Raw genomic sequence first — 24601 nt, forward strand, 5'->3', positions numbered from 1 at the left:
GGCGCATGGCCCGATAACGGGATCAACGCCGTCGTCGCTTTGGTTTTGTCTCTATAGTCGTGCACACACATGTGTTTACGTATAGTTATACGAGGAGGTGCCGGCGGAGCCTCATTGACTCTATCGATCGTGAGAAGGAAGAATCGGACGATGACAGGGCGGATTCGCATCGACGCTGCAACGAGAGATTCGATCTATTCGATTTCGATTTTTTCGGACGCATCATAGATTTTTCACTGGATGAACGATGGAATTATAAAAGTGATGCCGTTAAACAATCAAAGGCGGATTAATTCGTGCTCAAAGTCTCGCGTGCGTTAAAAAATCAATAGTTTTAACGGTGGTTTATGTTAAACAAGCTGCTTTGCCTTTATAATTTGATAGTCCAAAGCGCACACGCGCTTGGCCGATTCCATTTATTTCCCGTTGTCTAGTTAAATCAAATTTTCTAGTCGTACAGTGATGCGTGCACTTAGTTGAGGCAAGTTCAAGTTTAATTGTATAATTTTCTGGAATAAACCTTGCGTTAAATTCTAGTTTTTTTTTCTTCAAATAAATACCTTCTTGTCGAATTTTAAATACTATTTCGAAGTTCATCTATGTGTCGATAACCAAGAGACCTACATCGTTCCAACAGTCGACAATCAAAATATCAACACCAAGAAGATAATACGTGTTTATGCTTTTATTTTTTTTATATACAAATAATTTTCAAAATTACTACATACCACTTTGCTATTTTAAGTACGTTTGAAGGATATGAATCGATGCAAAATTGATTGTTGCAATCAAATGTAAAAAAAGCGATTGATGCGAAATGAAACGTTTATTATTACAGTGTTGAACGAGAAAATAAAAAATAAATAAATACACTATGAAATAACTTGTTAACTTAATTAAAGAGCAGTCGAGAAAACATTAAAAGTTATTTAGATCTCAAATGTAGAAATGGAGGCTCCTAGATAATATCGTATTCAATGACTCTTGAATATTGAATTACAATCTGTAAATACTCTCGTTTTATAAAATATAATCAAATGTTTACACGGCTTAAGTAAACACGTTTGCGATTGTAGAGATAAAAAAGTTTTAAATAATCTAGAATGTAGTATAGAAATATTAAAATTGTCATCTGTGTACCTCCTTTTAAGTTTCATTAAGTAGTGTAACGTTATTTAAATTAAAAACTGAATGGCAATAATTATAATCGGCCGATCGTACAATACAGGAACTAGTCTTGAAGGATGCACTTCTTATTGAAATCTGTTCCAAGAATTACCAAAAATACATTGACTTGAGATCAATGAGTAACCTTGATTCTAAAAAGAACACTTACATTATGTATATAAACTTCTCACTCATCAAAAGTTTCCAAATCTAAAAGATTCACACTCAACTTCAGTGGGATCTACTGGATAGACTTTTGGTTCTGGAGTTATCTCGCTACATCACTTTAGGATGCATTTTTCTCTTTTTAGTAAAAATGCTTTAGTTTTTGCTTCTCTTTTTCTTCCCGTCCTACGAAACAAAATTAATTTTCTTAGAATTTTGTATTTTAAGATACATGTTTAACAATAAGATTAACATTTTCTATCTTACCTTGTGCTTCTTATTTGCCACTGGCTGAGAATCGACCTCTCCATTAGGTACTACTTTCTCTGCATTTTCAGCATGATTTTCCAGTTTAGGTGCATCTTCGATTTCGGAAATCACTGATTCCTGCAGTTGATTTTCCTTCTTATCACTGACTTGTGATTCGCTGACACACTTAATTATGTCTGGAGTATTCGAAACTACCGAATCAACTACTTCCTCTCTTTTTGATTCTGGTAATTGTTCTGTATTTAATGTAACAGTCGCGGTTTCGGATACCACTTTTGTTTCAACAGGCACTTGCGAGGAGTTTTTCTCATTTTTATTACATTCCGTGGAACTTTCAGATTTTACATCCGTAGAAGGGCTATTGATTGTAGATTTAGTTTCTTCTGTTTTTACAGGTACATTCGCTTCAAGTCTTTTGTCATCTTTGCTATTTACAGTCTTGGTACTGATATTTTCGGTTTCTTCCTTATTTGGAATTTCTTTTGCCTTTGAATTTGAAACTTCCCTACTTGATTCCGTCTTGTCTGCGGTAGGGCAAGTAGTTTCAGTCTTTGTTTCTTTGGTTCGTTCTTGGAGTTTGGCATTTATGTCGTCAATAATCGACGTTCCATTAACCGTTAAAGCTTCTGCAGCATTTTTGACGCTTTCAATAAGCATCTGATTGTCTTCGGTTTTGTTTTCTTCATTGTTGTTGGTAGATTTTTCTTTCAGCTGTGCTAAAAGCGTTGCTCTTTCTTGCTGGAAAGCTTTACATAGCTCTTGCAAAAGTGAACACTTTCGGTTCAGTGTGGCGATTTCACCGTCCCTCGTTTGCTTATCAGCTGCCATTTCCAATAAGGCATTGTGGCTCTTTTCCCAGCGTGATTTCCATATACCTGTTTCTTTTTCCAACTTTAAAATTTTCTTGGACATCTGTTTGAAAAATATACTTTTGTTATTCCTGAGCATTATTTGAGATTATTAACAGGCTTTTTTCAAATTCGTTACCTTTTCCATCTCCTCGTTGAATCCTCCAAAAACTTCATTACTCTTTGTCAAGGCAGATTGGAATTCCTCGTATTTATCAGTGTACATATTCACCTGGCTCCTCAAGTTACTTTCAACAGTTTGAAGCTCCTTAATTTTGGCTTGGTACTCTGTCAGTTTCTATAAAAGATCAATCGCATCATTAATGAATCAAAATAATTTGAATCCACATCAACAAGATGATCTGCGCATACTTACAAGTAAAAGTTGATTCTTCTCTTTCAAAAGGGTTTCCTTCTCTTCCGTCATTTCCAAAGTGATCTTGGCCAGTTTGGCCTCTGCCATCTGAAGCTCGTGCTTCATCATCTGGTGCATACCCTCGAAATGCTGTTCCCTGATATCCATTTCATCGAATACTGACTTGAATTTCTTGTGAATCTCAATGTTGTCCTCGTGCAACTTGACATTCTTTTCATTGGTTTCAGCCATCAGAGCAGTGATTTCTGCCAATGTACTCTGAAACTTGGCAGAAACTTCCTTCCTTTTTTCCTCCTCCTCCCTTATCTTCAACAGACTTTCCTCCTTCACAGCTTTGTTCTGCCTCTGCAGTTCCCGGCATAGACTCTCAAGTCTACTCCGGGTGAGAACAGCTTTGCTCTTCTCTGACTGAAACTGTTCCTTCTCTCTCTGAATCATCAGTACTTTCTTCTCAGTCTGTTTGAGAGTCGCTTGTAACTTGCGATTCTCATCTATGACCTCCAGGTACTTCTTACACAGAGCGGACAGCTTCTCCTCCGGTGTTTCCAAGGTACCTAGACCCTTCAGGATTTGCTCTATGGTCTTGTCGTCCTTCTTGGACCTCGGCTTCTCTTCCTTGCCATTTCGCCTCTCCTTGTTAGACACAGCGACCTTTTCTGCTTTCACCTAGAAACCATATAGATTGTCAATAAAGTTCATCGAATGCTCAAAATCTAGTTACGGCCAAAGCAAGTAGCCTCTACTGAGTCTCCAACCGCATAGAGAAATTTCCAACAAAATCGAATAAAAATCATTCTCGACAAACGGCGAGTACCGTAGTTTGAACAAAATCCAACAATCTAGCCCTGGAAGCTCATGAAATCATCGAAAAACTCGAGAACGAGGGAAAAACGCGCAAAGCATCTCGCGAAAAGTGAGGTTATGCGGGGAGATAAAAGAACCGGGGGATACTCACTTCGATCTCCTTTTTCGGGTCGACGACCGACTCAATTTTTATGCTTTCCGTCTCGTTGTTCTCCATGGTCGTCTCATCTGTGGTGAAAACGTAAGTGTTAGTCGGTAAATCCTGTCTTGTTTGGCCTTATTAGAAACGAGCCGTTGCGCGTGTTTTTTTAACGATCAAACACACAGTTGACACAGTGTTATAGGGGTATACTACACTGATGCGCCCTGTACTAGTGTAGTGTGTGTATGTACATTACATTATGTGAGTCTATGCGCGCGCATGATTTATTCGTTTTTAAAAATAATGGGGCTGAGGCTATTATAGGCACACACACACACACACACACACACACATATATATATATGCCGTTGCTTTGTCTTTTTATACGACGGCTTGTGTGTTGTAGCTCGACGAGATTTTTTCCTATTCACCTATAATATTGTATTATGTAACCGATAACTTTTTAAGTTTTGATTTTTTCATTTTTATCCTAATGAATCATTACACAAAGTATTTTTCCATTTCACAAGATTATACTCGCAACATTTTTAACATCTCCTTGCGTAAATATTTATTCAATGTAAAAGTTTTATAATTGAATAATTCATCATTGAATAATCAACAATGAGAGTTTCATTGTCAATAAAAGCCTCAACCGAGTCGTTATTTATTTATTCTATGCCATTATAAACTCGTCGATTGGTCGTACACACGACGACACTTCCGTTGAAGCGTATGGCTTATGATAAAAAAAAAGCTCGTGTTCGCACTTCCCGATTGCCTGAGCCGCATATCGTAGCGCATCGAGTTGGACGATCGTGACCGGTAATCGAATGCCAATAAATATCGATGCCGCGCGCAGGTGTAAGCCATATGGACGGGGAAGATTTTGAAAAGTGCGAATTTTAATCGCTCTTTTGGCGCACGTTTCACATTCGAATAAGGTTTTTGACCTCCGCTCTCGCTGTGTATATATTCGTGTAGGTCAGAGTCGAAAATCGTATCTCGCGACAACCTTTATACGCGCCTACGCGCGGAGAGGTATCGTTTTTCACGTTCCACTTCGGCAAGCAATCGGTTTAAAATTGAAAAATAATAAAATACCTAATAGATTTCAAATATTCGTATGTTACGGCATTCCAACCACACGTATGTTTATTTATAGAAATACCTGCGTTCGTAGGTCTCTATTATCCACCTCACACACACATACAAATACACTCGTCGAGCCTTTCCGAACAACCGCGACCATATAAGTATAATTACAGCGCACGTATATCAAAACTCCGAATTAGGACTATTCGGACAACTTTTTCCCCGCGCGCACCGATGAAAAAATCGTCATCCGATTTTCCAGCGCAAAAATCGATAATTACCAGCGTTATCCAGCTTGTCGTGTAGTTTAAACGAAACTCGGAGTGAGAGCAGACGACGACACGGACTCGTGGAAAATTGGTAAAAAGTGTGCAGCTCTCGAGAGAAGCTGCGTCGAAGACTATACGGACGAGTGAGAGAAGCATATTATGCGTTATTTCGGGATCGGCGCTGGCTAAAGTTAGAGGGCCGTCGCCGCTGCGCGCGTCAACCACGTGCGCGTCAGTTGAGAAGACGCGTCGTGGTGGGCTACAGGCGATATGGATGGGCTTTTATACTTTTATTCTGTGCTCATATGCTGGGAAATTTCAATGGTTGATTTTTTTTTTTTTTTTTTTTTTTTTTTTTTCGTATTGTGTAAGCGAGAAAAAATTATCGTCATTTTTATCGCGTATGATGTAGTTGCGATGCCGACTTTGCCAAATTATGCGCGTGATTTTTGGACTGAGATCCTTGTGGAAAGCTTTGTTCGCATGAATGTATAAGCTGTACACCTGTGAAGAGATTTCCAAAATCTATCGTGCAATCTGAATGAAAGCGCGAAGCTCCGGTAGTGGGGGGAGGGAGGGTCCGAAAGTGGAAAAATTTCAAAGTTCAAAGATCATGCTCAGAAGCTTTATCGCGTCCTATCGAATTATCTAAATCATCTCGTGATAAGGTTAATCTAATTATATAACCCAGTGGCCCACTGCTAAAAAAAAAAAACAGCATCGCTAATCAAGTTTAAAGTGCTTGACTTTATCTCCGCGAGTTCAGTGTTCAACGAGCACCTCTACAGGTAACACCTGAGCAAAATTTAATTTTTTGTTGTAAGAAATAATAATCAAACATGAAGGTCTGCGCTCTTGCAATCATTGTTGCGATTTGCACTATACGAGTGAGTATTTGTTATTATCTACCATTTGTTCCTGGAAATGTGTATATCTTATCAGCAGATCTATCCGCGAAATGAATAATAGCCGACAAACAAATTAGTGATATATAAATAAATATTTCACAGACTGCCTATGCAGACTGGCGAGAAGACTTAAAACAAAAGCACGTCGACCGCCTCGTCAAGTACGTCGATGGCATGGAAGATCTCCTTCAAGCGAGTACCGATAACTTCGAGTATACTCATTTCTATAACGGCTATAATGACTGTCATTTTTCCCAATTTTCAGTCCAGCGCAGCAACGAAAAGCACACCAGCCGCTTGGAAGTGCTACAAAGCTGCCAGCGAAAAATTCAGCGAACTCATCAATCGTCACAGTGTGGACGTCGACCGGTGCGTGGCTCCACACGCTGAACAAGCTGAAGCTACTAAATGCTGTGATAAGCTCAAGAGAAGCATGATTAAAGAGGCATCGATCGTTAGCAGTACTGCATCGGAATGCATCGACAATTCGTCGTAGATTTATCATTTTAAAATTTTTAACGACTTTGTAAACGATTGAGTGCGACCAATAAAGATTGTTTAGGCAAGATTTGAAGTTTCAAGCGAAACTTCGCTCTCGCGACAAAAACGTCGGGAATACGTTTGCTCCCCGTTTACATCCCGTCATATTCGCTTTAATATTAATAATCTTTGCTATCAGACTGCTCGATAACACTGACTCGATTGATCGTATATAAATAAAGGCCAGATTACTGCAAATCTAGTAGACCCTGTCAAGTCGCCCCAATATACATCATGAAGTTCTACGCCGTCGTTTCTCTACTCGTGCTTCTCGCAATTCACGTAAGTCATCTCTACTCAACTATTGACGTCGATTAGCGACAAAGCGAATTTAACAAAAATTTCCTCGATAATAAAAACAGAATGCGGAGTCCGGGCAAGGCGACATCCAAAAGGCGCGTTTGGTCAAATTGTACGGTTTCATCGTGAAAGAGAGTCAAATGATTCAGTCCTACGCAGCCATAACGAACACAGCGAACGCTTGGAATTGCGCCTACGCGGCGTACCCTCAACTAACGAATCTGCTGCCAGCTTACAGTCAGGAAATCGACAGTTGTCTCAAATCGACTACCAACGAGAACGACGGGAACAGGTGTTGTGATCCTGTTGATTACAATACCATAATTAAAGCCGTCGCTATTACCAACAATGCTATGAAGTGTTGAAAATAGTCTTCGGAAGATGTATCGTCGTTTAGAAGACCACTTGTGTCTGAGGAATATAAAAATTATTTTCCAAAAAATACCTATAATAAGATTAATTTAAATGTAAGTATAATCTATGAAAAATAGTAGGTGCGCGAGTTTACCTACTGCTGGCTAAAGTAGACTGGCGCTTACCGCGAGATGGCTGCACTGACCTTACGTTGCAGTTTCATTAATTCATAGACTAACAAATGATAATTTTAACAATTTTTACTTTTCACGATGCTAAAACAAAATCCATTCAAAATAAAAGCTCGCGCTATATTCGCTCCTCGCCAGTCCTGGCCAGGGCCAAAAATACTCGGCACGGGCCATAATCGCAAAATCCGGCGATTCCTATGATAATTACAGCTCCGTGCGAGGGAGCCAAAAAAATTCGCCCACGCGCTCGTAATATGTATAACAGCGCGGGCGATCGGAAAAAAACCGCAGAGTATGAGCTATATGCGCAGAGAAACCGCATTGCACGTGTGCGTCAGGCGATTAAAAGTAATACAACACGAAGCGAACGTAACCAATTATACCATAAAGGATCGGCCTGGCATGACAATTGGACGAGGCGCCGTTGTATATAAGCGAAGAAGATGAGGTTCCGAGCGAAATTTAATAGTTCGAGTCATCTCCCTAAGGTTCATACTTATCTTATAGCAAATTTCTAATCTCATCGCAAACACACACACACACACACACACTAAAGCGTAATCGAGCGAACGTTATATATATATACACACATATATCCTAAGTCACACACGCGTCCGGATCTGAAAAATAGAGGTATGGATTAGCATGCGAATGATAATTGAAATTGATTCCTATGCGGGATCAGTATGCACGGCGTGACTGAGTTATCCAAGTGAATTTCCTCCTTACTTTCGGCATTGTCCATTGTATGTTTATAGGATAGCCGTCCAAAGATGTAGAAGATTGGAATTCTTCATACGCGCACACACACACACACGTTCTATCTCATCCTCGGGGCTGATTCGCATACAGAACTGCAGCGCGCGTTTCGAATGCCGTGATGGGTTATTCGCTCGATGCTTCTTGTGTGTGTGTGTGTGTGTGCGTGTGCGTGTGCGTGTACTATACGTTATACGTATATAGTAGTGTGGCAGGAAGCGACGAGGAGAGGCGCTTCTCTTCCTTTTGGATTTTCGAGAAGGGAGAAGAGGCGCCGAGAAATTTTATTGGAAATAAGAATAATAGCTGATGGATATATCGACGCGGCGCGGTCGAGTCAAGTTCGCCGCCGACGGCTGTATTTATATGCGACGTATGCGACTTAGCTGAGTTTTCTTGCTGGATTTAAAACGAACGACGGAGTGAAAACACCGTGAATCCCCGAAAATCGAGCGGTGAATCAGCGAAATCGAAAAATAACCGGATTATAGAATGTATACGCGTGCCTGAAATTACATAACGAATTCAACGATTCCGCGCACGAAATCTATAATTCGCGCTCTCTGCGTTTTTCGACGCGGCGATTCGTTGAGCCGACGACGACGATAACAGCAGCGATAAGTCCATCCGCGAATTGCGCTATTTGCATTGGCAAGCGGCTGTTATGCCCGTCTCTTGTGTAACTTGGACATACATTCCATTATAGGGCGGGGGCTTTCTGCTTCTGGAATCGATGTGATTTTTCTTTCTTTTTTTTTTTTTTTGAGGGGGGGGGGGAGGAATAACTATTCGAATAAAATATATATATATATATATATATATATATCGACAGATTCCCTTACATCCTCGCAAATCCGAGTAATGACGCAAGCAAGCGCCAAGCGCGCGCAATCGCTCGTTTATGCGCCGAAATTAATAATAGTTGCATATTCGATTATATACGCATGTGCGATGCAGCTGAAATCTCCCACAGGATATAAATACGCTGCTCGAATCGAGTGTACAGCATGAATAAAGGATGAATTATATCGCGGCGGTATACATAATTACTCGGCGATGAAAAATAATTTGCCTCGCGCTCGAATACCATTGATAAGCGCTGCGAGCGATTTAAGGAAAGTAGAACGACGCTCGGTCAGACAATTCGCGCCGCTGTTATATGTGCGCGAGCTTTATCGTCGATATAAAAGTTGCCGTTTATTATACTACTTATATACTAGAGAATTTAATCGTATTCGATATCGATTTCCTTCGCGAGCGGATGTATGTGGCGCTCTTTTCGCGCATACGAATATGACATATATCTAATCTCGTCGTCGCCCAGAGCATCGACAATGAGCAGCGATTCGGCGAACAAAGAACAAGCATCGATACACAAATCTCAGTTAGATGCCACGAGTATAAACATGATCAGAAACTCGGGAATCAGAAACTTTTCCTCCTACACCCCCGCAATCGATCGACCGCATACCTTTCCGTCCATCCTCGCGGAAACATCCCGAGCTCGAAATGATCCCCCTCGGTCGACTTCCGCAAGCCTCGTATCTCGCCGGCTGCTGGTGTGCGCCGTAAAGCTCCCGGGATCACGTATATAGCTGGCCGTTGCCGTAAAAGGCCGAACGTGACTATAACGGAAGACAATGGACGCGTGCGGCAGCTTGGGCTGTAAGAAAGTGTCTACAGAGGTGCTGAAGCGGAGCGAGAGAGTGAAGGATGCGCGGCTCGATTGGATCGAGGGTGGTAATCAGCCGCTGTGTAATTGGTTCACTTATGACTGTATACTGTGGCTACTTGTATATATTATATTACTCCGCGCTTTTGTTTTGCTCGATTTTATAAAATTTAGCTAGTCTCGTTGAAGCATTGCAACAGGTCACGAGTGTGTGTGTGTGTGTGTGTGTGTGTGAAGCGAGAATAAAGTGTCGAAGAATCGGATAAGGTGTCGTCGTCGCGCTTCGCGACCCAGATCTATATACACGCTTCGTAATGCGGCGATAGCGACCGAGAGTTTCATATTGATTGCGTCACTTATGATCGAGTCTCGCAAAAGCGTTTGCCGAAAACTTTACGGATTTCAACCTATGCTCTTCAGTTTTGCTGCTTTCGCCGCTCTTTATCGAACTCCCTCTCGTATACGTAAATATACGCGGATTCAGAGTTTGGGAATAACAGGAGCGACGATAAAATATCCACGATATCGCGACTTTTTTTTTTTTTTTTATTCACAGACTTATCACTTTCAAGACAGACAAATTGTGCGCACCATCCGCGTAATTTTCACTTCTCGAAAAATCTCGTCGAACCCAACATTCGGAAAACAGTCCCCTACACACCTCCCGCTGAAGCCCAAAGAAGAGAAAAAGAACCTTTAGAGAGAGAGAGAGAGAGAAAGAAAGCCACACGCATCAGCGCATCGAAGAGAGAGAGAGAGAGAGAGATCGAGGGAGGTAGAAGAAGCTCATACACTAGTGTGTCAGTGGCGGGGGGAGGGGGGGGGGAGCGGACTCGCTCGCGCGCTTGTAAACAAAACTCCGGAGGACCGCGTGGCTTCGGCCAGTCAGGCGGAAACTGCGCCACGGCAAGCATCGTCGTAGTCCTCGTCTCGCTTGCGGGTTTTTTTTTTTTTTTAATCTCGGATTGGCGCTCGGTTCGTCTTGTTATTAAATTTTTCTCTGTCGGAGAAAATTTTTTTTCGAAATACCTATTCACGTTTTACTCTCGATCCTGTGAGCATCAGAGTGACACTCGATCACTAGACGGACGTGGAACGCAGGTATATATACATAAGACAGTGCGAAGGGCTGCACCGACGTTGCCAGATCGACGCAACAGGGGCTATAGCTGTCGGTGCGTGTTTTTCTCGAATCCGACGACTTTCTTCGAGATATAACACACGAGTGCAGCAGAGAATCTCTCGCTCGTATAAGATGTGTCCGAGGGACTGAAGAGGAAGCCGGGGGTTCACACTTCGCGGACGCTCGGATGACGAGCGGCGGCAAATTCGAACGCATAGATTATTAGACGCAACGATAATATACACAGAGACGTTATAAGCATGGAGAACCTGTCGACGATTAATCTGACGAGCGCGTTGGTGAACTCGAGCGTCGCGATGCCTGCACCCGAGGAGAAGAGGTTCCTCTCGTTCATCGTTCTCAACGTCGTCTGCATCGTCGGCATCCTGGGCAACTTATCGGCGCTCTTCATTCTGCTGCACAAAGATAAGGTGAGTTTCGACTCTAAGCGCGCGCGTGTGTTTGTGTGTTATGTGACGAGAACGAGGAAAGTCTCGAGGGAATTCGATGCAGTCGGGAGATAGTCACGCGGAGATATTTGTTTTGGTGATTGTCTGGCTGATTTACATATGCTTGGGAGGAGGAGCTTGGAGTATACATGGACGGATTATGAAAGAGACGAGTTGATTTAGTTGGAAGTTGAGGAATCGACGGTTAACTGTATTTTTCGAATTGAAGGGTTATCGAGCTGAACTTTGCGCCGAAATGAATAATACAATAGGCGAACTTGACCCGATTTCCCATCGGCCATATTCGCCGATTAAAAATTCGTAGAGACGCGCCAGAAAATTACACTGCGAGGATTCTCGCATAGGAATTGCTGCTTTACTTACGGACGGACAGATCGAAATGTTGGCTGCTGCTCGTCATTTAGAATCGATGAATCGTGTACCTTCTTCTACCCAGAATATTATCCATACTCGGCTTAATTAATTGTTATATATCGGTAGTCTCTTACACTCGAGCCATTGATCAGCTATTTCAATAGACCCACTTTACGAGCGTTTATCGTCGTTAAGAGGAAATCAAGCATAGAATTAGAATTTCTCTCCACACACCACGTGTATCTCGCGTACAACCCCGTCGCAAAAACAATCTCTCCCGTAGGTACATCCGTTCATCTCAACTCTCGCCGCACCTCTAAAATAAAAAACCAAATCCGTCACGTGCCCCGGAAAAAAGAACCATCGCCTTCTACAAAGCGCCGCCAAAGGAAGCCGCGCCGGCGTAAAATCGGCAAACGAGCCTCGAATAACGATCCTTTGATTAAATCTTGTCGATTCGGTCTTTCCGCAGAGGAGAAACCGGAAGCACCTGCTGATGCTACGCTGCCTGACGATCAACGACCTGGTGGCGATAACCGGCACCTATGCGCAAATGTTCGTCAGCAGGTACGTCGGCCTGCACAAGTTTTGCTATCTCCACGTCGTCTGGAGGCTCTTCGGACTGTTCAGCGGATGCGTGGCTATCGTCATGGCGGTCGAGAGGTGGATCGCCCTCACTAGACCCTTCGTTTACCAGAAGGTAGGTTTCAGTTTTTATTAAAATTCGAATTTATCGGTTAAAAGCACTCGGACAAGAGCAAACGGTGACTCTCTTTCCCAAGGCTAAAGGGATACACTACACCGATACGCGAATGAGCCAACGCACGGCGCACATGTCAATCGAAAGCCGTATGGGCCCGCGTGTACCACCATGCAGTCGATTAATAAAAAGCAAATATCGATCGACATCGGGCAGCGAGTGGAAGTTGCCGGCTGCGTCGCGACGAATATCAATGGCACAGCTCTCTTAGGGATGAACTTCCGTGATTCAGCGCGAATTAGAATTTCACGCGCGTTTCTCATCCGTTCATGCGTCAGAGAGAGAGCAACAACGACGACGCGCCCATCGAGTGTCGCTGTATTTACGGCTTCGAATGGATATTGCCGCGCGTTAATTCTTCGAGGGTTACTCCGAGCTGCGCTTGATTGCGGCTCGAAAAAGTTAAGGAGATTAGCGGGAGTAATGAAGATTTGGCGCTTTCTATTTTTAGGCCACTGGGTTACGCAACAATCGTTATTAATTTCACATCGCGCTCGTTCATCTCGGAATAGAAATTTAGCTAACGCTTAAAAAATTCAGGTCGAAAGCTCTCTCTCTCTCTCTCGATACGTGTTTTACAAGCAGCACTACATGTCGTCGTCCGGCATTAATCTCCGCTCGAGCATCGATTTTTCCGCAAACGCGCGAGTCCTTGCGACGAAAATACATAAGCGGCGAAGAATCAGACGAGAGCGTTTACACGAAAGCTTCTCGAACGATACAGTCCCCGGTAATTAAAAGCAGCCCACACACGAGCTTTTCGCTTATCGCCAGCCGTCCTTTGGATTAGGGCAATGGACTGTGCGTCTATAGACGGAGTTTAGTCGTGCTGGATTTTGTTTTAGCGTCGATGATTAATTCGAGAAGCCGCTGTGTATATGGTGACCTTACACAAATTGACGCACTTTTAGTAAGATCGTCGATTAGATAGAAATTTGGCACACTTTTATTGTTTACAAATACGACACACACGACGTATTACATTTTTCGATCGTAAGTAGACTATAATAATCCGAGAGAGAGAGAGAGTCAATCGCGATGAAAAAACCCACTCGCACAGGGGTTTTATCGCATAAACGATGGCGAACGGGGTCATGCGTGTGTGGCGATAAGAGTTACACGGCGTCTTCCGAGAAAAACAGAGACTCTGTATCTGTACCCGACCGCTTATTAGTTCCTATGTACGAAGACGTTATAATATCGAGAACTGCAGTGCATATATGTAGATCGTGCGTACCGGCACGTATCTGTATACGCGTATTCGCGATAGCCTCTTTTTTGTGGCCGAAGTCACTTCACGTGTGTCTATCGGAGATATTTTTGGACGCTGGAGATTATTTAACCGTCGTCACTCGGTGAGGCGATGGAGAATAAAAACTTTAAAGTATTTCGAAAACGCGAGTTATGCTACTTTATCGGCAACTCAAAAATTTTTCAATACGACGAGCGAGAATAAATTTTTCTTCTCTCACGTATTTACACAGTCGTATCGCCTCGACTCACAGACTAACCGATAACGTCGCGTTTTTCCTTCATTACGCTCCAAAACCCATATAAACACTCACGAATCTTCACGCGAGATACACTTTGTTGTTTACCCAAGCGGATTATCAGTCGCGCATACGATGACCTTCCTCCCACTACATAATACGCACACACCGGCCCTTCGATGCGTTTTTTTCTCTCCGCGTATGTCATTAGTCATTTTTTTCTCTCTCCCCCCCCCCCCTCTCTCTCTCCACATCATCGGCGGGGAATTATCACGCGAGCTTTTTTTCACCTCCGAGGCTATTATTGTGTATTATTCGTTTCGCGGGGGCGAGATAAAAGCTTTATTCGCTCTCCGAAATAGAAACTGAAATTTTCCGAAGATTCGAAAGCCTATTTTCGCTTTTCATAACGAAAAATACGATGATGCGCTTTCTTCGACGCATGTGCGCGCGAGAGAGAGAGAGAGAGAGAGAGAGAGAGCGGGAGCAACGGTGCGCGCGATTATATACATACTTTGAATCAAAAAAATACTCGTGTCTTATTCGCAAACAGAATAACCAGTTTTTCATACGATACGCGCGCTCTCGCGGAGCATCTCTAAAAATAGGCCAAAATGCGATTTTTTCGGAATACCGTGTTGTCGCGAGTCGGAGCGTGTATGAAAACAAAGCGCCTTTTATTCGCCGAGAGAAAACTCCTTCCCCATCGCGTCGACCTGACCCACTGCGAGTTAGGACGTTGTCAATCGGGAGGATAATTTCAATGGTGTGTGGTGTATAGTTTTGATAAACAGAATCAGACCTCGTCAAAGCGCACTTGTGCAGTCGTCCTCCTTTTTTATCGTCGTAGGAAACAGGAAGAAAAAATAGAAGCGCGGCAAATTAGTCGCGATTCAATTTTAATGCGGCTATTTTCCAATTATCATCTATTAAATATCCATCGAGCTCCTATATTTGAAATATTTGAAAAATCCATCTCAGCTCGTAAAACACAAATAAGCAGCAGAGCCAACCGTTACTGCGCGAAATTCCCGCAGAGGCATTAATCCGTCCGCGCGATATATATATATAAATCGACTGCGCAGGTACATCAAAAAATCGTAAAATTCAATAAAACAGGAAGCACTTTTTTCACGGCCATAAGCGACCTGCAATTCGTTTGTCCAGACCTCCCCCTCCTATACACACACACACACACACACACTCATGTGCAAGAAGCTCGAAAAGGGAGCGGACGTATATAGGTGCCTCTACGAGTCAATTTTCTTAATGCGATTCGATCGGCGCGTCGTCGCTGTTTTGTAAGAGACACGTCGAAGATGTATTAATTTCGATCTCACTCAAGTCGCCGTAACTCGCGAGTGTTTTTCTCTCGAATGATTAGCATCGGAATAAACCTCGTATACCACACGCAGCGGAGAGTCTGGCGTCGAGCCAACGGATGAATTCATTCGATTGAAGAATCGAGAAATCACACAAGGTCGTTAGATTCTTTCATTAACTAACTATTCATCTTTTGCATCGGGTCACGCGATTCGTTCAACGAAGACCGTCGGCTTTCCCGAGAGGCGGTCAGCTCCGAAAATAATCGTCATCATTCGCTGTAGTACATTAAGCCGACAAATTTTTCATCGACCCCCAGCTACCCGCGCCAAAGTAAACGCTGCCGCCTCGAGACTCGAGCGTAAATACACGGAGTAGGCTTTTGTTAACAAAAGCCGCATTGAGAGTCTCTTGTCTTTGTTATTGATATTTCTTTTTTCCGAAGTGGATCTTTGGATTGTTGTCACCGACTCGCAGGATCTCTAAACAAAGAGGAAACAATCGCTTTCGGTGGTAAACAGCAAAAGTTCCAGTGTGCTGAATCCCCAGACGCGTATTTATATATATTTACCCTCTTTCGCCTCTGCTTTGCGGTGTAGCCATTGTAAAGACGTAAAGAAAATTGTTGCCGAACGGAGTAGCAACTTTCTACGCGTGACGTAAAAAGGGAGCTTTATTGGCCGAGCAATAATATCTCGCCACTAATAGGCTACTTTTTCGGTACAGATGCACGATTGTGTAGCAGTTCGATCTCGTGTCGTCGTTGATTCGATTAAATTGTCGGCCGTCTCGATCTCCGGCTCTTCCTGTTCCGAACGGCTTCGATGAAGTGCACCCAATTTTCTCGCTAGGGTATACAAGTGGCTTTAATCATCGCGACGTTATGGAAGTCACGGGTGGTATGTGACGCTTCGAGGACGTATAAACTCGCTTATCGAAATCATCGAGCTTGCAGTCGAGCTTAGGGAATAAACAAAATCCACTAAAATTTATACGAATGAAATAGCCACGAAGCGCAATAAACAATCGCCGAGGGAACACCAGGGTTTAAAAAAAAAACTCTCGACGTCGAATGTACCTGCGTCAGACGCCCGAAAATTCGTTCACTTACATCATGCGCGCAGCTTTCATCGTTTTCATTTCTCCTCTGCTCTCGGTCAATGGAAACCCAGTACAATAGCGAGACAAGCATCTCCCGCTCGGAATATCACAATACCGAATTTTTCGGCTTTTTTTCGTTCGCCCGCGTGACGTTTATGCCTTTGCGGGGGCGTTGACATTATTTACGCCGCCAGAAGCGCACTGGCTCTGTCGCCGGCGATAGAAACGATGAGGGGATATGACTTTTTGTTTCTAAAGCGCAAAAGCTGCTGGATAAATATAAGTGTAGATCGACGGGATTTTCCGGACAGGAAGATTCCGGTCTTTCACGCTGGCTTTTTCGGGTATTCCTTCGATGAATAGAATATATTGCGAATGAAAAGCGATAGCTGCGGGATTTGCCTGATCCGTTGTATATAAAGCGCGATAAATTTCCTCTCGAACATTAAATTTGTCGTATTTATTTACAATAACAATATATAAAATCCAGATGCATAAATGTTTTTTTTTTTTCCGCGCGAGACATCGGGGCTTCTGATAAATTGGCTCAAAAGAGCCAATAAAACACGCATATAGAGCCTATGCGCACGATCTCCGTTTGCCGCCGTGATTTATCATTATACACGCGACTTATACTCACTACTTATTCTTCCCTTTGCGAATATACGACGACCTCGCGAGCGGCCCACTTAAGCAAACCGACTCTGACAGTCGATGATGCGCGCAATTCTGAGCCAAGGCCCTCTAACGCCTCGTACACACGCGTCTGTCTATTTCGGAAAAAGACGTCGCCGTCGATGTATAATCAAACGTGAAAACTGCGCGTATACAACGTGACCCCATTTGCGCGGGCTTTGAAGAGCTATATTGCCGGTTTCGCGCGTTGACGAGTCGGAAGTGCGCGAAGATGTCGGGTTTGTTATCTTTGGCTGTTATTTTAGAGAAATTTTCCGTCTAGACGAACCACTGGCCGATGCTCTGTCATTTGCGTTTATTCCGAAGCTATAGATTTTGGGCAAACAACGCCGTTCTTCTCGACTCGAGATAAGCTACTATACTCACAGACTATCGTCCTATTAGCACACGCTACGGCTCCTCTATCTTGATCCTTACCAAAAGATAAGTAAGAGCCAATAATACACTAGGGAAAACTCGCAACAAATCACGTCAATTAATAACCGTCGATATACACGCGCAGCACGTGGGCGACGGATATACCTATACATATACATATATATATATATCGTGTCAATATTTGAGCATCTGAAACTATACACCACCCAGGCGACACGTACGCGCGCTTTGTATATGAAAAGCCAATTAAAAATCGATTTCCCGCAATAGAACGAAACCTCTTCCTACGTTACACGCGCTTCTATACAATTCTCGGCTATAAGCTGTCAGTATATAAAAAGCCAACGCTTTATTATCGAAACGTTCGACGACTTCTGTAGCCCGGCGTATGAGCTTCGTCACGTTCCGCGGATCTCGCACGCGAGCTTCGCCTCGAGCCAGTGATATATACATATACAGAAGCGATAACAATGGCTCACTCGGGAATAGGACTCGTGTTAGGAGTCAACCCTCGATTATAGAGCGCAAACGTGCGAGCGGTCAGCCTTTCGCGCGACTCGACTCTCGGAGTCAAGGGCGAAGCGACATTTATATGCTGATTCGCGCGACGTGGATTTTCGTTGAATGCGGAGAGATATCGGAAAAAAAAAAAAAAAAAATTTGTCGAATGTTTCCAAACGTTGCGCGAGGTAAGTATTAGACAATTGGCAGAGAGCACCTCAGCGAGCGATTGATGGAGTTATTCCAGAGAATAACAGTTTTATAATAGCATCAAAAGTTAAAACAACAACGACGACGACGACGAATGCGAACGAAAGCGAGCGAAAAGCAAAAAGTACTATACCTACAGCGATATTCTTAGGACTATCCGAATCAGTCGGTATAAACTTCTCAGGACTATACGACACTACCGCTGCCTCGTCCGAGTGAAAATATCTTAAACTATCCATATCGGTGACACATGTGTAATCTTTAGCAGGTAACGTACCCGATGATCGTACGGTGTATGCTGCTCCTGTGGGTCGTCGCGCTGACGCTGACCTTTCCTCCTTTCTTCGGTTTCGGCCTCTACGAGGGACACAGCAAAAAGGGCTACGAGTGCATGCGCTACAGGGACGCCACGCAGCCGATGGACGTCGCCTATGCTTACGTCTGGTTCTTCTTCGGTGAGTTACGTTTATTATTATTATTTTTTTCTCCATGTTTACGTCGTAACTTTCAATCAAGGAGGAATAGCCGTTCTGATGTTGGGCGTAATTTTGCTGATGTACAAAGTTATGCCGAAAGAGCAAGAGCCGATTCCATCTCGGTGTTCTTTTCAAACTCGCGTTAGGTTGTATGTTATATGAAAAGGAGACTATTTTTGGACGAAAAGCCTGGAATATAACTCGCGGTTACATTCCGGAATGCCGCTTCGTTAACGGTACATCCTTGGCGTTAGACAAAAGGGGCGGACAATTAAATTTTATGCGCGATCGGGACATTTGTAATTGAAATGTCTGACACAGAAAGAATTCATTGCGATCGCATCGTGTCATCGCTTTGTTCCAACCTCCCTCGCTAACGGTAAAGATGCTCCCCCTCTTCGATTATGTATATATGCGCTCATCGATCGAGTGCTAATACAATTTTTCGACTTTCCAGGTACGCTGCTGTGCCTGTCGATCGTCTGGTGCAATTTGGCGGTGGCGAGCGCCCTGAAGCGCCTGGGCCGACGTAACGGGGCTCTGAGGAGAATCTCGCGGGCTTCGTCGCGAGCGAAGCCGCTGCTGACCGTCGCGGGACCACCAACCGAGGTCGGCATCACAGCCGAGGAACGAGCTTTCGCCAAGCTCATGGCTATGCTGTCGATAAGCTTCCTGATCTGTTGGATGCCGCAGATGGTGAGTTATGCGAGCCGTTTGTCACGGGGAAAACCGACATAAAACCAGAAATCGAGCACCTGCATAGCTTAAGTCCACTCTAGCACGTATATAGGACTCGTAAGAGAAGAAAAATGAGTTTAGCCGGCCGAGGGATGACGAGCTACGCGCTATACCTATTCCGCCTGATTTATACCCTTTTCCGAAGGGTCGAGGATATTATCTTGGCCGTGAACGTGTGGCCCTAATCTCGTCGCCTCTCTTTTCCCTCCTCTTTCACTACTGCATTACGCACGAGTGTACTAAGCGCTTCGGTCCGGGTTAAAAACGCGCGAAGGAGAATAAAATAATAATCGTCAGAACTGTTACATCTTCCTCGCACGTATACGGATGAAATGGAAAAAAAAATACTCGATCTCGTGAAAACGTAACGACGGTCGGCTCCCCGAGGACTGGCACGCGTCGACCTAACGAACGAAAAAAAGGGCGAATTCAAAAAAAAAAAAAAAATTACTCCAGCTTCCTGAAACGCGAGGAGAATCCAAAAATAGCCGCGAGTCGATGCGAAATTCATATCGACAAGTGGAACGAGCCCGATATGGTCAGCCGCGAATTTGCAAACCGATAACGAGATCCATCGACTATCGGCGATTATTATACGAGTGAAAAAAAAGCCGTTACATCAGCGCAGCTGCGCGCAGAGGTAAACAAACTCGGCCGGTATTTTTCGATGCGCGTATACACTATAATAGTATACGGTATATATATATATATATATATATATATAGCTAGTCGCCGGAAGTAATACGGCATGATAGAGTCGACGCTTCCTCTCTCTCGCTCTTCCCGCGGGACACGTTCGACGCGCGCGCACGTGACGCGATGAAATGCGCGCGCGAGGGATGCGTTGATCGAATTCTAATTCCTTCGGTATTTTTTCTCGCGCGCGAGGATAGGCACGGGCTCTGCATTTTTGCAATTTCATCTTTCACAACATCCAACATGTCCTGGCGCTCGACTCGACCATAACGACCGCTTAGACTATTATACTTATACTCCGCGCGCAGTGTAGCCAATTAATTGTTCCCCCCATTAATTATTCACGCCATCGGCGGTATCAGTAGGTGTCGATTGAATTCCAAGCGATTAGGCACGTGACCGCCGCAGCCTGCGAACGCGATTGAGTTAGAGGCTCTTTTTAGAGTCGAGTTTTATGTGCGCGGCTCGAGCTCTCTGGCACGGCGTCGACGGAATTTTTATTAAGACGCGCGACACCTATGCAAGACGAACTGTAAAAGGATCTCTGCTGGCGATTCGCTGTTTGTTTACAGCGAGGCGTGCGCTGCTTTCAAAGATGTTCCCTTCGGTCAAGAACTTTTCCCTCGATCCATTACGCAAGCTCGCCTGCTAAACACGCTGGTGAGCTTGCGGGCAAATATTTATTTTACAACCCACTCCTCGCTGTACCACGACCTCCTTGGAAGAAAAAAAACTTTCTCTATTTATAATCCCGAGCTCGTTCTTCTTTTACGCTCTCATCTCCTCCCCCGCTCATCATCCCCCATAGCCATCCCACAACGCAACTTCAGAGACTATAGCGCCGGTTATATATTTTCACGGGAAGTAGCTTATACGTCTCCGGCATACTCAAAGTCGATTAACGCGAGAAAGAGAGAGAGAGAGAGAGAGAGAGTGGACGGTTATGTGTCCGGCGCGTGTCGAATGATCGTAAACTAATAATAGGCGACGTATGCGTGTAAGTGGAGGTTATGGAGTTTATTGGATTGATGCCAGTCTCGCTGCGTGCGCTTATCGTGATTGCTTGCGCGGACGCTTCCTTTTTTGGATATGGAGATGGTTAGGTGCTCGAAGCGCGAGGTTGGCAAGGTCAGATATTAGCAAAGTGATTGTTTTATAATCGAGTCGCGCGTACGGGTAATAACGCTGTGCTTGGTGTTTGAATTTCCCGCCTCGAGCTTTTGCCATTAAAAGCTGGCAATAAATTGAAACTACTCGAATCGCATGAATTCTCTCGTGAAGCAACTGGTTTTATAACGGACAAAAAAAAAAAAAGACTTTGCTACACGATTCCAGGAAGCAACAATGACACTTCGCACGACCATAAAACTACACCTACTCGAGATTCCATTAGCCCCTGCAGCATCGTCGCAACTATCAGTAGTCGCGGTGGTAGTCGTCGACACAAAGCCAATCAATAAAACATTAGAAAGTAGCGGGGAAAAGCATAAAGGAGCTGGACATCCGAGAAGAACGAGCTGATCAAAATACACGTCGTTCTTCGAACATCGCTTCGTCCTTTTTTTTTTCTTTCTGCTACTGACTTCGGCGAACAATGTGTCCACCCTGGATACGGCGATGGCATACTTGCGATACATAGAGGAGACTCAGCCGCGAGCGAGCGCGTCCCTGCCAGTGGCAATGAACCAGCTGATGTCTTTATGATTATTGTAATTTATTGATTGATTTCGCGCCCGAGAAAACGGCCGCTTATAATCAAGGGTATAGGAAAGTTACTTGCAAAATGTTTGTACACTGTTTGTTTATTCTATCCGTGACTCATACCTTTGCAAATAAAAAAAATAAATAAAATAAAATAAAATAGCGAAAAATCTAATTTTTACGCATCCCCGCGCATTAGCTTTCCGCTCGTAAAGACATCGTACATCCAGTGTAGCGAGAGCTCGCATAGCTTCCGAAGTAGCCTCGAGAGATCGATTGCAATTCCGCGCGTCGTGCCCGGCTTCCGGAGTAAAATTCACTCGCGGCACTTGTAACCCGTATTTCGACACTCGTCACGTACTCGAACCCTTCTTTTTTTATAATAACTATACACACGGCTGTTAACGCTAGTCAAAGAATAATACTTTTACATGTGTGCTTTTCCAAACGTTTCCGTGGACGAGTAAAGAGTTATAATCGGAGATCAGCAAGCTTTCGCCTTATGGTCGGATGGATCGGAATTTTGATGCGCATGCGATGCGTATAAATATAATTTTATCGACAAACCTGTTGCAGATCGCGATCCCGCTGAGCCAGTACCAGCACATACTCCCGGAGAGGTCGTTCGGCAATAAGATGATCAACATCTTCAAGAAGATAGCCGACGTTCTGCTCGGCATCCACTTCACCCTCGACCCCTACATCTACGTGCTGCTGAGGATGCCTCGGCCGCGATTTCCGCTCCTCAAGCCGCTCTGCCGCATCTGCTGGCCTGCGAGAAGTCGAGCTAGTTCGTTTACAGGTATGATTAATAACATTTAACCTACGTTTATTTATTGAAAATATCGTTGAAACAAATATCGATCGAATTACCGTCCGTTGCAGGAACGACAGAGCAGCACGGCAGCAGCGGCGACCCACCGACCCCGATAACCGAGGCTCCGTCGACGCCCGTCAGCGAGGAACGTGACTCCCAGCTCGTCGCCGTCGCTGTCTGAACGGCCTGAACGCGTGGGTGTCGACCTTGTGAACATCGACCTGTACACGCCGCACCACCGAGAGCGCCAAAAGCCTTGTTCTGGAAACGGCAAAAGTCTGATTTGGCGGACGGAGCTGTCCCTCGACGCCGGTGATATTCCCTCCTTCCCTCACATATACAGCCCTTTTCGATTTCTCTCTTTTCGATGTGTGTGTGCGTGTGGATGCATTGCGTGTTGTATGAATACAGGAGAGAAAGAAGAGGTGAGCTTTGGGACGTCGTTTCGGTGCGATGACTTTTCGCTATCCCATTACTCCTGACCATAGCTGTAAATATTTTTCGCGCAAAATTAATTATTGCTTTCGCGCAGCGCCGAACGACCTCGGTGTAAACGTACTTATATACGCGGCCAAAATGAAGGAAGAATGTTGTATACGTTATTCAAAGCATGATTGTGATGTATGTAAACTTGAAAAGTTTTTGTCAGATTTTAGAGATGCGGTCACTGCGTGCGTAGAAAAATTTAATTATTATCGGTGCAAAAAGTATATGCAAGAACTTTTCTACGCTATCGACATTTTTAGATTGGAATATTTTTATAAATTGCAGTGGCTGCTCGTGCGCGGGAATGTCTTTTTCGTTAATATTAAGGAAACTAGGTTTATTTTGTATATCGACGATTTAAGACATGTGTATTAATACTTTTAGTGAAACGCGTACTAATTCGACCGTTGACGACACACTTGTGCAAAGTATATGCGACGTTTGTTCGTAAGTTCATGTTCATGATGATTGCAAAGAGTTACATTCCACAGAAACATTCAAAGGCGCTGTGTAATATGGAACGGTATATTGGAATGCTGCTATATTCAAAGTGTTGAAGCAGCATCGTAAAATTGTATGAAAAATTCTATTTTTTAACGAAAAAGTGTATAATCCAAAAAGAAAATCGCAAGCCGAATCTATGTCTACTAAGATTTACGATGATGACTGAAATTTATTTTTTGACGAGAACAAAAATTTTACAGGCCATATAACTGAAACTGAATGTGTACAATGCTATACAAAAGCACAATTAATAATAGTTGTCGTTTGTGATTTGTAAAATTAACAGACCTTTTAGTCTTTCAAGACTGTCGTTTCTTGAGAAAGCATAATCATATTCCACCATATATTACATTTGTTCTGGGTATTCAGCTGATAAAGATACTCAGCTCAACAATAGCTTAAAAACCAAAAACGTATAATCCACCATTTTTGTTTTTCATGTGCATGTTCATTGATGTTAGCAGTTAGTTATATGTATATGTTTAATGTAATGACCACAATGACCAAAGTACATAATTACTAACTAGAGTATTTCTTAACCGTATTTGTAATCGTAATAGCATTTTGTTTTTGGGAATATGTACTAATTTTATAGTCTTTTTACACTTGAACGTAAAACTTAAATTTTTTATATTTTAATTGAAAATACTTATACAAATCGTTCCGACAAATGATCTGATTCGAATAGATTAGATTAATTACTAAGCAAAAATTCAAAAATAAAACAAATTTATGTATACTTCTAGTCAAGTAAATAATATACAAAAGAATTATCTGTTATGGACCTTGAATATGTAATCAAAATACACAAATTGGCCACGCATTATTGAAATAAAATATTTATAAAGATCAAACTGCTCTCAGAAATTACGTGTTTTCCCAAGAATGTTTATAAACACACACTATTTAAAGTACAA

The 24601-nt window shown here is 43.4% G+C and overlaps 3 protein-coding genes across 4 annotated transcripts; 2 read left to right on the forward strand and 1 right to left on the reverse strand.

Annotated features, from left to right (window-relative positions):
- Nucleotides 1-688: 688 nt before the first annotated feature.
- On the reverse strand, nucleotides 689-5267 carry LOC100122664 (gamma-taxilin). The gene is made up of 6 exons (XM_016983494.3): nucleotides 5149-5267; nucleotides 3782-3858; nucleotides 2827-3492; nucleotides 2590-2748; nucleotides 1600-2514; nucleotides 689-1518 (listed from the first exon to the last, which is right to left on the reverse strand). Exons 2-6 carry the CDS (start codon nucleotides 3845-3847, stop codon nucleotides 1489-1491), a joined length of 1836 nt encoding a protein of 611 aa, XP_016838983.1. The 5' UTR covers nucleotides 3848-3858; nucleotides 5149-5267; the 3' UTR covers nucleotides 689-1488.
- A 292-nt stretch (nucleotides 5268-5559) lies between these two features.
- On the forward strand, nucleotides 5560-7328 carry LOC103315668. The gene is made up of 4 exons (XM_008205730.3): nucleotides 5560-6023; nucleotides 6147-6236; nucleotides 6310-6866; nucleotides 6947-7328. Exons 1-3 carry the CDS (start codon nucleotides 5976-5978, stop codon nucleotides 6538-6540), a joined length of 369 nt encoding a protein of 122 aa, XP_008203952.1. The 5' UTR covers nucleotides 5560-5975; the 3' UTR covers nucleotides 6541-6866; nucleotides 6947-7328.
- Nucleotides 7329-10738: 3410 nt separating this feature from the next.
- Nucleotides 10739-24538, forward strand: LOC100122696 (rhodopsin). 2 transcript variants are annotated; one of them, XM_008205729.4, is made up of 6 exons: nucleotides 10739-11414; nucleotides 12280-12507; nucleotides 18532-18721; nucleotides 19200-19438; nucleotides 22454-22679; nucleotides 22763-24538. In XM_008205729.4, the coding sequence occupies exons 1-6, from the start codon at nucleotides 11244-11246 to the stop codon at nucleotides 22873-22875; spliced, it is 1167 nt and encodes a 388-aa protein (XP_008203951.2). In that variant the 5' UTR covers nucleotides 10739-11243; the 3' UTR covers nucleotides 22876-24538. The 2 variants fall into 2 exon arrangements, with proteins under 2 accessions (XP_008203951.2, XP_001606303.4); XM_001606253.6 differs by having other exon boundaries at nucleotides 10740-11414; nucleotides 18535-18721.
- Nucleotides 24539-24601: the final 63 nt, after the last annotated feature.

Source organism: Nasonia vitripennis, chromosome 3, assembly GCF_009193385.2.
Source record: "Nasonia vitripennis strain AsymCx chromosome 3, Nvit_psr_1.1, whole genome shotgun sequence".
NCBI classification, from domain to species: domain Eukaryota; kingdom Metazoa; phylum Arthropoda; class Insecta; order Hymenoptera; family Pteromalidae; genus Nasonia; species Nasonia vitripennis.

Bases quoted from the DNA above. Each gene is read 5' to 3' on its own strand.
- LOC100122664 (XM_016983494.3), bottom strand. From the start codon at position 3,847: ATGGAGAACAACGAGACGGAAAGCATAAAAATTGAGTCGGTCGTCGAC. The intron at 3,493-3,781 runs GTGAGTATCCCC...TATGGTTTCTAG, and splicing joins ACCCGAAAAAGGAGATCGAA to GTGAAAGCAGAAAAGGTCGC. The intron at 2,515-2,589 runs GTAACGAATTTG...TTTTTCAAACAG, and splicing joins TCAACGAGGAGATGGAAAAG to ATGTCCAAGAAAATTTTAAA.
- LOC103315668 (XM_008205730.3), top strand. From the start codon at position 5,976: ATGAAGGTCTGCGCTCTTGCAATCATTGTTGCGATTTGCACTATACGA. The intron at 6,024-6,146 runs GTGAGTATTTGT...AATATTTCACAG, and splicing joins TTGCGATTTGCACTATACGA to ACTGCCTATGCAGACTGGCG. The intron at 6,237-6,309 runs GCGAGTACCGAT...CCCAATTTTCAG, and splicing joins GCATGGAAGATCTCCTTCAA to TCCAGCGCAGCAACGAAAAG.
- LOC100122696 (XM_008205729.4), top strand. From the start codon at position 11,244: ATGGAGAACCTGTCGACGATTAATCTGACGAGCGCGTTGGTGAACTCG. The intron at 12,508-18,531 runs GTAGGTTTCAGT...TGTAATCTTTAG, and splicing joins GACCCTTCGTTTACCAGAAG to CAGGTAACGTACCCGATGAT. The intron at 22,680-22,762 runs GTATGATTAATA...CGTCCGTTGCAG, and splicing joins TCGAGCTAGTTCGTTTACAG to GAACGACAGAGCAGCACGGC.